At 42.1% G+C, this 14,788-nt stretch overlaps 1 protein-coding gene across 1 annotated transcript in view; it reads left to right on the top strand.

Annotated features, from left to right (window-relative positions):
• The first annotated feature begins 852 nt into the window (after nt 1–852).
• Nucleotides 853–14,788, top strand: part of CDYL (chromodomain Y like) — a 111,009-nt gene continuing 97,073 nt past the window's right edge. Inside the window, exon 1 of the mRNA XM_054817118.1 lies at nt 853–1,388. Coding sequence (XP_054673093.1) covers nt 1,365–1,388 — 24 coding nt within the window. The 5' untranslated portion in view covers nt 853–1,364. The remainder of the gene's footprint in view (nt 1,389–14,788) is intronic.

Raw genomic sequence — 14,788 nt, forward strand, 5'->3', positions numbered from 1 at the left:
ATGCCTTCAATTAGTCAAGTTAATGGTTTACTACACGGCACCTTATTTGCACAATTTCCTGTGAAGTACCCTCAGATGACATATGAGGTGACAAGAACGAGTTGCGTGGTGTAACTAACACTCTCAGCCAACAACTCAGTAGCTTTCTGTTGACCCGTCATGCCAGGGAGGCCTTGGTGGGGCCTTCCCGATTTTGCGAACACGGTCAGTCGGGCAATGTAAAGCCACGTATGTGCCGTTGGGAACCATCATTGAGGGCTGCTCAGTTCCCGTGTGGATTTGCCCATGCCCTTCACTCTTCGATGGCAAAGGCATTCAATAGAGTTCAGTCTGGATGGGAAAAATGCATGTGGACGCATCACAACATCGCTTAGGCAGGCAGTGGTGGTCAAGTAGGGCAAGGGACTGGGAACTGGCCGGAGCCCGTGGAGGAGCCGGGCTGGGAAGGCCGTGGGGTCCGGACAAGGCGAGGTGGGGCGCGGAGAGGGACGAGCGCGGGGGCTGCGGGGCCAGAAGCGTGGGGGGCTCAGGGAAGCGACGAGGGCTCCGCACGTGCGTGGGCCCCGTGTCCCAGCCCCCCCAACCTCCACGCCCGCCTCTCCCAACTCCGCGCCCGTCCCGCGGCCCCCCGCTCCCCCGATTCCCCGGGCGCGCGCCCCGCCGCCCCCCGCGAGCCGCCGGGCTCAGCTGAGCAGACAATGGGAGATCAAAGCGGGGGGGGGGGGGGGGAGGAGGAGGAGGAGGAGGATGGTGCCGGGGGCGGCTGGAGCCGAGGCGGAGTGGTTGCGTGTGGCGCTCTCTCTGCGCTCGATTAGTGTTCCTGGGGAGGGAGAGAGCGAGCGAGCGGGGGACGGAGGGGTGGGGGTGCGGGGCGCCGCCGCCGTGCGCGAGTGCGAGTGAGTGTGAGTGTGTGTGTGTGCGTGCGTGAGTGAGTGTGTGTGTGTGTGTGCGTGCGCGCCGGCCTGCCGGGGTGTGCGAGAGGCAGCGCGAGGGCGAGGGAGCGAACGCGAGCCGGGAGCAAGCGAGTTGCGCAGCTGCCGTGCGCGCAGCCCCGCCGCCGCCGCCGCCGCCAGCAGCAGCAGCAGCAGCACCTCACTGGCATTTAGCGAGCGGAGCTGCTAGTTGCGCTGGAGAGAGACGCGCAGGGAGGAGGAAGAAGAAGAGGAGGAGGAGGAGAAGGAGGAGGAGGAGGGGAAGAGGAGGAGGGAGAGGGAGGAGGAGAAGAAGAAGAAGAAGAAGAAGAAAAAGAAGAAGAAGACGAAGACGAGGAGGAGGAGGGAGAAGAGGAGGAGGCCACACGGACACCAACTGAAACAAAGTATTTCCAAACCAGCACCCAACTCCACCTTGTGAGGCTCCCCAGCATGGCTTCCGAGGAACTCTACGAGGTAACAGCCCCCGAGCGCCGGCCCTGCCCCCGACCCCGCCGGCCACCCCACCCCACCCCACCCGCCTTTTTGTTGCTCTCGGGAGAGCCGGCGGTCTTGTCACCCACTCTTGCTGCGGCTGCCCCTTCCCGCTGGGCCCAGCGCCTGCGTGTGTGTCCCCCCCTGCCCAGCCTGGCCCCCCGCCCCCCCTTCCCTCCCCAGTTTTGCTGGAGGAGGACGGAAATGTGACTGAAAGGAGGAGACAGCAAAGTGTTACCCGTGGCCTGCGCTCCCCCCCCCCCCCGTTCACACAACACTTTGACTCCAGAAGGAGAAGCGGGGGGGTGGTGGGTGCTGAATGGTGGGGAGCAGCGCTGACAGCCGCGACTTGCTCCGGGAGTGAGCACGCCGAAGTGCGAGCCCGGCGGTGTGCAAAAATGTGTGCAAAGCCGAGTTATTGCATGTGTCCGGGGGGGGGGTGGGGTGGGGAGGGGGGGGAAGCAGAGGGGCTTTCCTCCTGGATTTGTGTCTGTACCAAAGTCCTGTGCCACCATCCTGTGCCTTGGTCATGCAGCAAGCTGCGGTGATGCAAAATATTAAAATTTAAACTCTTCGGCTCTTCGTGCTCTGACGATATGGTTAAGGTTGTGAGGGAAGCCAAAAAGATTCAAAGTTAAGGCTCTGACACGCCATCCTTCACTCGTCGCTTGGGAGGTGGTCAAAGGGTGTGCTGACGGGAGAGGAAGGTTTTGGGGTGAAGAAGGGAATGAGGTGACAGCCTAACTTTGAATTTCCTGTCTTATGTGTGGCAATTTCACATCCTTGCCCTTAATTGAAAAGCATTATGGTTCTCTTGGATTTAACTTCCTTGTTTTTATTTTTGCAAGAAGTCATCCCTGGGAGTGAAAAGCCGTTGTTGTTTTGGAGCCATTCTTGTCTTTTGGGTAAAGAAGTGGCCACCCAAAACCAAAAATGCTTTTATCTCATAGTTAATAGGCATCCAGGCAGTGTTTTATACAAAAATATTTATATCCAGAGGCTGGAAGGCTAGGGTCAAAGGGAGACAGACAGCCTTCAGGACACTTGACAGAAGAAGATGTCTTACTGTACTGTTGGCGCACGTGTATCTCCCGTTAATGGAGTTAGATCTGCGCTGCCGTGGGCGAGCAGACCCATAGAACCCAGTGAAAGGTGCCCCGGGGTGGACTTATATTTTAAGCAAGTTGACTGCCGAGCGGAGATGCTGAACTGATAGACTAGAAGACTGAAGGCCTGTATTCTCAAGACAGATAAATCATGGTTAATTGCTTTGGCAAGTCTCCCCATCCTCATAATGTGGCTTAAGCCAATCTTGAAGGGATCATCCCTGGAAGTAGGAGAGAAATTTAGGGACCACTCTGCATGTGAAAGAATTGCCAAAAACTTGCTTTGACTTCGGAAAAAGTTCTGTCGGGTTTGTGGAGTTGGGCCCATAGACTGTGCTGTGGCCAATACTTGCTCTTTGTGCGTCACTGTCTTTGATCAAAGATGGACCGTGGGATATCAGTTTCGATAGGCATAAAAAATGACCAGAAAAGTTCTATTTGCTGGGCATTGGACTGAGTTTAGGAGTGATCACTGCTCATTATTATTCTTGGTTGCCTTAAGTTGTGTTTGAAATGTTGACTTGTGCGAAAGGCTCAGTAGTCTGTTGAGCGTGGCCGTTCTCACTGGGCAGGCAGCATGTGATGTCCGTCGGGCAAAAGCCTCTTTTGCAAAATGCCTGAAGTGATAAACTACTTTTTTATTTTAAAAATCAGACACATTCTTTAATTGTGTAAGTGCGAAGTTTATCTGAGATGCTGAAATTGTTAATGCTTTTGGACTCGGATGTGGTCAAGCTGTCTCTTGCAATTTTTTTTTTCTAAATTGCTGTTCCTTTTTCACAGGTTTTGTCTTGTAATGAAATTTATAGCCATGCCTGAAAATCATAAAATAAATAATTTAAATATAGTGAACACTAATTTGGGAAGTACATAACTGCAAGTTGACCTGAAATGTTGAGTATTAGGTAATTTAAACCCTTCTGTGAACTGCTCATGTTATTGACTGAGGGTTTACTTCTGTTTCATGGGTATTTTTTTTGTAATTCATGCCATACAATTCTTTGAATCTGGTGATTGAAATTCAGTTCTATTTGTTATACCTCCATTTTTCCTTCTGAATCTTGATCTTGTGTCTTGATCAAAAAAATTGTATAATCTGTCTGTGATTGTTAGACTAAGTATGAATGCCAACTAATCCTGCTGATGTGTCTCATGGTTCTTCCAAAGTACAAATGAGAAATCCTCTTATAAACAATAAAAATGAAAGTAAGTTACTTTTTTTTTTTAAAGAAAAAATATTTATGGATTCACTTGTTTGTGGGATGATTTTTATTTTTACTCTGGATACCATCTCTGGAGGGAAGGAGCCAATCTATAGGCCAATGATTTGGAATTCAAAGATTCAAACCTTTAAATACACTAACGGACTGGAAAGATGACTTTGTTGGGCTGGCTGTATATCCTGTATGTCATTTGTTCCTGAGCATTTTAGAGGTTATGGTAATGACTGCCTGCTTTTTTTGAGGGGGAGAAAATCTGAAGAAAATATGAAACTTATTGAAAAATGTTGAAGAGACTCTTTTTTCTAGATGGAAAGTGAAACAAATAGTAATGTTGCCAACCTCTGTGGGTGAGGTGAATAACATAGTTTTTCTGTTTGTAAGTTTGATTCTTCAAGTGACAACATGTTAGTGAGGTGGACAGACCTGGAGAAACTGGTGAACAAGACATGTAAAGGAAAACATATGAAAAGGTGCTGTCGGGGGTTTTTTTCCCCAAAATTTGTTTCAATATGTGTTGACATCTTATGGCGTCTTTCTTCATGGATGCCTGCTGCTGTCTGCATTATTATGGCTTTCGGAAAGATCTTTGTACAGCTGCTTGAGCAAATAGTAGGGTTACTTTCTTTTACACTGTGAACAGTTTGCTTTGCTTTACTGACTGATACCTACCCATTGAAAGATTGTTGCTTGCTCTCATTGTCTTCACTGGCGTAATTAGAAGTAGGGTACCCACCTCATTTAGAAAGTTCATTTGGAGGCAAACTATGTTTGCTCTCTCTGCAGTTGAATCAGTCGACCTCCTCTGGCAGACCGTGGCAATGATGTCTGGGATTGAAGTCATCCTGCGTTGTGGTTGGCATGACAAATTTGTTTGATGAAATGTGGAAGGGATCCCATAAAAGTACTCCCCAGAACAACTGCGTGTTAGCCAGCAGGTCAGAAGTAACAAGTGGTGGTTGGTAGACAAATACTAAAGCTGTGCTGAGTTTGGAAGAGTCTCTTTCTTATAAAACTTACTAACTCTTTTTGTACTAAGTGTGGCGGAAATATATTGAAGCTCTCTGCCTGTTGGAGGTTGTATCTAATCAAATGACCAAGTGTTTCCATCTTTCCTCTGAGAATTACTGGTGCGGCTGATGGTGTACATGGCCCGCTGGATCCTTTTGCGTAACTGTAGTTAGGCTTGGACCATGATTGCTACTCATATCAAAACATTTTTACTGGGTTTTGCCAAGAAGTAAGCAAAACAGTTTGTGTGAACTTTGCAAGTGCACCTGTGCATTGGTGTCTTTTCTTCACTCTGTATTTCACTTTGACATTGCTCATAAACCTAGGGTTTTAAGGTGACTTAATCGATTTCCATTAAAATATTACAGGTTAACATCTTTAAAATCCTGTAGTCCAACATTATACATTTTTGTATGTTTTATAGAATGGAAAAATGTCTTTTTTTTTTTAATTCTTCAAGTGTCTTACAAAATACATATGCATTTTTTTCATCCCCGTGTCTAGTATTCTCAAGGTGATACTTCACTTCCAATGATGATTCAGTATTTTTGGTTTTATTTTTAGAACTAAGGTCTTTGACATTAAATTATACAGATACAGTGAAATTACAAACCGAAACTAATTTCAGGAGCAACTGGAAGAAGTTCTGTGGCCTTGCATTAGGCTATACGTCAAGTTTGATCACGTAATAAGTAAGACCCAAAGACACGCATTCCGTGAAAATTTAAACTTTGTGTATACAATAGTGGCCACAAGTCAAAAAAAGTGATCCTGTGGGCTGTTCTTCACTACTGTGCTAGTTTTTTAAATGATAGAGTATAGAAAACTGAAGGAGAAATGCTGTCATTTAGTTGAAAATTTGATACTGCATGGGAATTGCCCACTTAAAATCAAAGTTTTTCTCACAGCCCTAGTAACAGTGCAGCGATCAGATCTTCATCATGTTTTGTGTGCATTTACTGGAAAGTTTAAACATTTGTTTTGCTTAAGTTAACTGAAAGGGTAAATCCATTATCTACAGCACGCAGCTTGGAGTTTGTTGTAATTTCTTATGGCTATTTGATGAAAAATTCCTATTAACAACAGATTAGAATTGCCTGTTTGGGCAATAGCCATTTTCCCCCATTGAAATGGGTTGGTTTTATTCAACCTGTGTTGCAGGAAGTCCAAAATATCTTGGGATCTGTCTTCTGTTGCTTGTTTCTGCTGTGCTGATTCCTAAGATCTTGGTTAAACATCAGTGACATTTGCTCATAAAGGGGGTCTTACAGTCATTGAGCTGTAATGCTTGAATCTTTCTGATTTTATTTTGACAAGTGGTGCAAATGTTTTTGCTTGTTTCGGAAGAGGTAAAAGACTAAGACTTGCTTGACTAACCCTAGCCAACTAAACAAGACTAGGAATTTTCATCAGACCTGTTTGTGTTGCTTCCACCCCTTAGGAACTGTACATCTGACTTAAAACAGAGTTGACGATTAGCTGTCCATCCCCCTTTGGTGACTCTCACTTCTTTAAACCAGAGCGCTAATGCAAGAGCACTGCAGGAATGGAGACACCACGTTTAGTGCAAGAAACTCTGTTCTTTTCCGTGCCCCTTGCCTCAGTGCTTTTCGCCAGCTTGAGTTCTCTCTCTTCTCCTGTCCTAGAGCTCTAGACAGAACCGAGGAGGTTTGGTGCCCAGGGGAAACGCCTGAGCCCCCGGGGGCTCCCCTGGTGCGCCCTGCCCTCTGCGGGGCTGCTGGCCTGGCAGGGCTCTGCTGGCTGCTCCCAGAGTTCCAACTCCCGCGGCTAAAGGAGTGAAATTCTGCCTGGGTCCTCTGTAGGATCGTGAATGATTCACAGATCAGGAGACGGTTTAGCAGTTTTTATGCACAAAACTCTTTTGTACATACATGTATATGTAATAGGTATATTAAGAATTTTTTTTTTTTTTCTGTGTAACTTGGTTTGAATTGCCCGTGTCCACCAGAGAAAAAAAGAATGGGAGGGCGAGGAAGCAGGAGAGGGGGAGAGATGCCCCATCCACAAAGCATGTAAAGTTCTTATAATTTTTGCCTTCACAGTCTCTGACAGCAGACTGTGATTTTATTTCTTGATTTTTTTGGTCGATTGAAGATTGGCTAATGTGTTGCCAGTCACATTTAGAGTTACGGAATAATTACTTCCACCTTACAACACTATACTATCGCAGAAGGTTGCTTCCGCTATGCCGACGTTCAGTACCTCTTGAATGAGGATAAATTATTAGACGCAAAGAACTTAATGAGACACACCGCAGCTCCTCGTTCCTCAGGAAGGTTGGTGTAGCTGGAGCAGCGTCAGCGGTGCCGTGTCCCTCTCTGACTTCTCAGTAGGTGCAGCTTCATTTCTTCCTGACTGCTGCAGCGTGTCTGACCTGTGCCAAAGCGGTAGAAAAAAATAGTTACTAACAGTTGCGGTTTCATCTCTCTCTGAGAAATACTCCACGCTTGCAAACGCTGTGTTTGATACAAAACTTTGACAAGCAGAATGACTTCTTAAATATGTGCTAACTGGATGTGCAGATCTGTTGGATGTAACTGATATGCAGGCCTATAATGGCACTGTTACTCTTCTGCAATAAACTTCAAATCTGGTGTTACTGGGCAATGTATTATTTTGGGGTGTCTGTTGGAAGCATGAGCTCCACAGACTGTATTGGCAAGGTGAAAAGGGATGCACAAGTCTCTCCCTGTTAACTTCTTCTGTGTCTTTGAGGTTTTGGATGGCTGGATGGCACGTGATAATCTTATTTGTCAATAAATACAGGGTTGTTGGGGTTTTTATTTTGTTTATCTTTGAGGAAAACATTAATAATTTTCATATTAAATGTACTGTGTGCTTTCTCTGACAGTATATTGTTAGTCCACAAAATATCTTAAAAATGAAAGTTCTTTATTTTTTGTTATGAAATGTATTCTCCAAAGCTGTAGTATCTCTCTAAGAAGAGCTTTTATTTTCCTAATTTTGGATAGGCTTTTTATATTTACACACAGGAATTTTGTGTTCTTTGAAATAATATCTTTCTCCATATAACCATAGATTTGCATTTTAAAATTATTTTGAAGCCACTTTGCTAGCATAAAATGCAAAATAAAGCAACTATTTACTAAATATCTTTTAACTATATATTTGTTTCATCGAATAATGAAACAAAGTAACTACTGTAACAGTTTTGTTGTGATTCTTCAGTGAGGCTTCACATTTTATAATCACACTGCATAAAATAAATTAGTACAGCTCTGATCAAATCTCACTTCTTGGCCATGTTATGTCTGATGGTTTGTTTGTTTCATTTTTTTGGTGGGGAAAGATAAGGTATGTGTTTTAAGTGGCCTAACCACATTTGTAGTTGTGCCTCTCCAACTCTTCTGCCCCCACAGTTTCTGAAAGTTTCACAGCTTTTAAGTAAATTAAGTCTTAATGTTCAATCTTTGCTGATTGTCGTAGTAGCATCTGAAAACTCAAAATCCAGGGTTTATTGAGCATCCTGGATGAACACAGAAGGAAGGAGATGTACTTTTTTCTTTCTCTTTTTTTTTTTTTAAATCGACTTTGTGTCACTTTGTATTTTTTTTAAAAGTGATTTTGCAAAGATATTTAAATACCTCTCTAAGATCTCCACTTCCGGTAAAACACTGGCTTATGGAAATGTACTTGGTTTAGGGAATAATAAAAAATTTTGCTTTAGTTTTAAGATGCCACAGTTTAAAGCAAGTTATGGGAAGTACGTTGTGATGTATTTATCACAGAAAAATGTTAGATGTACATTTTGTAAATATGTATGTAGAGAAACCATCCAGGTACGATCTTAAGAGTGTTGAAATGAATATATCTTAACTCCAAAATACTTCCCTGACACTGTGATGTCTTGAATGTTGTATTCAGTGGGTATTCAGAAGTCTACAGTTTTTGAAGTTCTTTCCACAAAGGGCAGTTCTTCAATGAAACATCATCTGTATGTTGATAATATTTTTGTTACCAGTAACAATGTAATATATGAAGGGTACAAAACGATTCAAAGTAACTTTGGGAAAATTAGCTGGATTATAGTTTGGCTAGTTGCTAAATCAGGCTCGTTTGTTGTGTTTTGATTTCAGCACCTGATATTCCCCCGTTATATGTATAAAATATAGCTCGTGCTAGCACTCTGTGACTCTTCCGTCATATTTTAGTGGCTAGATCACTTACAAGGTTAAAACTAACAGACCTGGGATTGTGTCTCTAAGAAACAATGAGAATGTAAGGCTATACGTGCTGACAGACAAGGTCCATCTAGTTCAGCATCCTGATTCCCATCACGGGTCCATAATATCTTACCGTAGAGGGAAAAGTGGGAAATGTGGCACAGCAATAATCACTGGGAGCTTTCATGGCTGGCTTCGTTGAGACCAAGGCAGGTTTAAGCCTTGTTTATAAAATGCCAGCAGCATGACCTGAGCTCCCCAGATGTTCAGAGCCCACCTTCATTCCCTGCGCACGTCTGCCGGAGGGTCACGGCTGCAGGTTCGGGCAAAGACCGGCACATCTGGGGGGGAGAGAGATGCCTTGTGTGTTTCTGTTGATCCTGGCAGGGCATGATGTAAGCAGGAGTACGGCGTGATTGCCAGGTTGCTCACTTGTGTTAGCAGGATTGTGTGTCAGACTAAACTTTTATCATTTCTCTTCAGACATTGTTTCTAAACACTTGCTAGGGTTTTCTTCAAATGGTATAGCTTAAGGTATTTCTACAGGTCCTCTCTGAGTCATAACCATGCTGTTACTGAACACAGTAAAGTATTAACTTGAGCTTTAATTTTCATAACACCAACTCTGAGCAAAATCTAAAGTCAGCAGCAGCATACGCTCTAAGTACCTGCAAAGTCTTTGGTGGAAATGTCATATGCTTAAGGCCTATATCCCAAAATAAGGTCTAGAGAACTACTTTGCATGAATAGAGTCCTGGTCTAGAAAACTTGAGAGGAATATGGCCACAGAATAAAACAAATTGTAATATCAAATTCTAGGAATTAATCTCATTATTTGAAATTAATACTATTTTATGAGTGTAATTATAAACCATAGTAGATTGTACTGGAGTATAATCTTTCTAAAATTAGGAAGATTGATGGAAAACTTTTCCTTAAAGAGAAGAAAAATCAGAGATTTTTTTGCTATGTAGGCTTTTTGCCATACAGTAACTCTGTACTGTAACTCTTAGATGGTCCCTCATGTTTTCAGGGCTGGCCCATTTTTTTCTCACTTGTTTGGGTGACAGATAAGGACCAAACTTCATCTTTGATTAACAGTGCTTTCTAAAAACAAAGAAACAGAAAGAAAGTAAAAACAATGATGTTTACATCAGACTGAGAATCTTGAGCTTTTGTTCTTAGTGTACTTTTCTGTGGAATTAAGTCCTAAATATAGTTATTCTAAATAGATGTATTCAAAGCAACTGGACAGTCAGTTGAGTGAGCATTTCCAGCTAAACAATTTCTAATGCTTCCTGACAGTGACGCTGTAGAGCCTCTCCCCCAGGAAGACCCAGGCGTCTGTAGGAAGAGCTCACCACCACCCTTTGCAGCTGAAGGAATAACCAGATGTCCAAACATTCCCCAGGGCAAAGGAAGTTTTGAATTAGTACAGTTTTAGAGGAGTCAATCAATTTTCAGTTATGATATAGTAAGGTCAGAAGTTTCAAAGTTAAAATGTAAACTGTCAGTGCACACCAGGTTGTTTATAGTGTACGTACATAGCTAAAGAAGGTTAAAGCCCAGCTTACAAATTGTTTTCAAATTTGTTTTTCCCTTTGTCTGGTTCATATGCTTAGTGTTATGTACTTCATGGTTTGATTTGATTATACAAAAGGGTATGTGTTCAGTGGTAGAGGAAACAACACTTGATCTCTATTTCGTTTTAATTTGGAAAAAACATCCATAAGACAATGTAATACAGAAGTCTAGGATGAGCTTATTATTATAGGACTTTTGAGAAGCATGATTTCCAGAGAATTAACATTGGAAAAAGCTGTATTTTTACCTAGGTCATCAAGGAATGATGATCAATAACAACAAATAATTTTTTCCCAGATGCCGATGGCAAATAAGGTAGCATCCTGTTTCAAAAGATCCATCAGTGTTTCAGATTGTATTTCACTTGTGTTAGAGGCATCTCTCTTGTATCAGGGCAGCTCCTTAATTGATTTGTTTTTCCTCTCTCCCACATTCTACTCATCAGATCTCCTGAGATTTGTGCTTATTTATTTAAACTGCCCAAGAATAAAATATTAGGTTCTGAATGAGAAGATGGAAATTTTTGTATTTAAGGATGCTTCTTTGAGATGTAACATTGTGGGAATGTTACAACACGGAAGCCAGTGGATCAGGCAGTTGTTGATTTGTCAGCTTATGTCCATGAGTACAGAACCCCAATGGATATGAAGGATTACTACTTCACAAATCTTTAAAACCACACGAAGATGGCATCTTGCTCACTTTTTCATCAGCAGGATACAGGTGTCTTAATTGTATGCAAACCGTTCCATGCTTCTCTACTTTCTTATCAGTAAAGATTTAATAGCAGAGTTGTTTGTCTTTTATTAGTTTTGTTTGGTTTTTTTTTAAATGCTTATTGAGATAAATCATTAAAACATCTTATCTTTAAACCAATTCTTTACAAGGATCAATTTCAATTTTAAGTTCATTTTTGCCGTGAAACTGGTGCGATGCCGAGCAAGCATATCGAATAAGGTAGTGGTTTGGAGGTTATCTCTGCTGCCATTAGGGGCAAAATACGGATTTAGTGAGGAGATAGAATGAGCACTAGGATGGCACATGGTTTCTGTCCCCATGAATGTTAGGTCTTGATCCACCCACAGTGACAGATGAAACTTTACTGTTACTCATTTATACCTATTCCTATGTTATTTTCCTCCATTTATCCAGATAAAATTGTTCTGTCTAGTTCTTCATACCTTTTGATACTCATGAAAAGCAATCAGTGGTGGACAGCTGTCAATTAAGTTATAGTTAAATAGTGTGAGATAACTTGCACTGAAAAAAAAATTATCTTAGTTAATCATTCTTTACTGGTACCAGTCTGTAAAATGGGAAGGTCCTGTCTTTATTACTGTGAGACATTTGAATATATTCAATATTAATTGAATTATAACATTAAAGTTCTTACTCAAGTAATTACCTAGTTTATTCTAAAGAATTTAATCCTCTGCACTTGAACATATATATCTCTAATCAAAGCTATTAAACGTAACAAAACTGAATCCATGCGTGCACACAAAATAATTTGCTTTATTATGACATTTTTGTTGTCAAGTAAAAATAATGTCCTTTGGCTTCTTTGCTTGTTCATGATGGACATTTTCATAAATAATAGGAATTAATAAGTCATTATTCTAACCTCTCTCTCTATATATATGTGGTTTTATTCTTTCCATTAGTAAAATAATGCTTTATTTGGTTTGGTTTTTTTAATTTTTCTTCTGTACACTTGTTTATATTTGCAAAGCTTGAATTAAGATGTGAATAGAAGTGATTCATTTGGGGGAAGGGATTTTAGATCTTTGTGTGCTGAATAAAGTCTTACAGTATACTGAGATATAGTGAATTATGAGAAGGGGAGGAAGAAAGTAGTGATTGGACTGTGGAACCATGTGATAATTTTATGTTCTACTTTTCACTAAAAGAATGCTCCCTTTTCATTCGTTTGTCCCTTTTGTCAAATGTTTGAGCTCTACTTCCCAGCATCTTCCCAATACCTACCTGTCTCGTTTTCAGTCAAACCACCAAAAGAAAAATCTTTTTCCATCTGACTTGTTCAGAAAAGGACACTTTCAGTGTGGAATCAGTTGTCTATCGATTGTAATGTAGGGATGATTTTTATTTTTCTGAGCAAGACACTGTAACTTTGTTATGTAGTAGAAGAAAGGCATCTCCTGCTAGAACTGCCTTATCTTTCATAGAAAGATGGGTAGGCAGGGGTTGTTGGGAGCAAATGGAGGATCTCATCATTAGGATACCTGAATACTGTCTTGAAAAATGTAATTCTATCCTCTGTCATAGTTAGCCTAGCCCTGAGCATATCACTCAGATATGATTGCTAATCATTTGCTCATCTCCCTGACAAAGTTTGAATCACTGAGCCAATGCACAAGCAGAATAAAGCCTTTTTTCTTTTTTTTTTTTTTTTTTGGGGGGGGGGTGGTTCCACTCCAAGTAAATATTGTCAGAATGTCTTAAAATAAAGTAGAGCGGGCTGATTGGGTCTTATAGAGAGAATGTTGGTTTGTGGGGGTTTCAGGGGGTTTTTGTTTGTTTTGGGGGGATTTTTTTGGTGGGGCTAACTGCAGAGATGTGTTTAACTAGCATGCAGTGTTATGTTTGATATCCTCTGTAATCAGTGGTGAGAGTCATCCAGAAGGCCATTCAGACCATCTGAGTGAAATTCCTTTAGAAGGTCATTGGATCAGCAACTTCATCCCCTTTCTCTACAAAGGCTAGGTGGGTTAATTTAGTCAGTTCAGTTAAATATACTTAAATGTGACCTCTTAAGCACTGCGGGTTTTTTCCTTTTCCTACTGTCTTCTGAACCTAATGCAGGATAATACCCAACATTTCGTTCATTACAGGCCTTCCCTTGGGACTGTAAACTATGTTAGTAGGTGAATGTTGTTAAGGGATTGTGCTGTTGAAGTATAAAGTGTTTAGGCACAGCACTGAGCTACTGTGGTGTAAGATTTGTTATCTGAGTGACAGTAACTGACTTAGTTATGTTTTTAAACCATAAATGTTGTATTTTACTTTGTTTTACCTTAAATCTCAGAAGCTGTTTTGTGTTTGGGTGGCAGTGCTTTATAATTGACTTTATTTAGCAGGTCCTTCCTCTGACCACTCAGCTGTTCCTTCTGTGAACCACAATGGCAGCTTGGCCACGTGTTAAGAGGATTGGAAAAATTGATCTGGCATAGTTAAAACCAACCAGACAAAAATCCCTGGCTCCAAAAATGTTCATTTGGTTGAATCGGTTCCTCAGTCTGTTTCAGTACATGTCCATGCACATATTTGCCAGGATGACTTGAGCCACCAAGTGATGTCCGCAGAAGAACAGCCTCAGCGAGCGAGCCGTGAGACTGGGCGAAGAACTTCGTGTATCCTGACAGCATTTGTGTTAGTTTTCTTCTCTTTCCCTTAATGTTTCTTTCAGTGGGGTGATGTTTAAAAGTTAGTTTTGAAACATACTAAATCTTAAGGAAGGAGACTATCTGTTCCTTGTCCACTTTCAACTGCGAGTCTGAGGGCTCTGTTCTCTACAGGTTAAGCAAATATAAGTGCTGTGAGCCCTGCTCGCCACCACTGCCTCCTCCAGCAAGCCGCTTATTCTTCCCCCTTTCCCTGCACCGACACTGATTTGTGTCGCTGGGCCAGGTGAATGGTGTTTAAGGAAGCCTGTCTAGCTGAAGGCTGTCGGCTGCTTTTGTAGAAATAGTTTTCTGGCAGTTTTCTGATTGACTGAGGTTGAAATCCAAGAGGTGCCACTTCAAGTAAAGGAGGAGGAATATACGGCATGGTTGAATGGAGACAGGAGAAAAAAAACAGGTAGATATGGGGGGATGGTTGCAGCAATGGCTTGGCTCTGTTTAAAGGGGGAAAAAAAAAAAGAATCCGTCAAACTGCATGTTTAATTTTCAGCTGGATCAACTTGCTGGACTGACTTGCAGTGCGGCTGCACGGCTTCTCACCCGTGGCTTGTGCTGACTCACAGAGCCCGTGTCCCCGGGCTGCGCCGAGCGATGGGGTGATCCCGTTCAGAGTAGAGGACACCGTGCTGCATAGTTTTAGTGGCTGGTTACGCTTACATTTTAATGTGAACGTGGAAAACTCGTGCTTGCAACAATTTGGGATTGCAGTTACTTCTCAGCGCTGCAGAACTGCTACTTATTAACAATTCCCTGAATTTCCCTTTAAGCGTAGCAGTTACAAAGCTTGCTGGAACTTTTTGTTACTTTTAGTGTGCCACAGGAGTAGTGAAAGTT

The sequence above is a fragment of the Grus americana genome, chromosome 2, assembly GCF_028858705.1.
Source record: "Grus americana isolate bGruAme1 chromosome 2, bGruAme1.mat, whole genome shotgun sequence".
Taxonomy (NCBI): Eukaryota; Metazoa; Chordata; class Aves; order Gruiformes; family Gruidae; genus Grus; species Grus americana.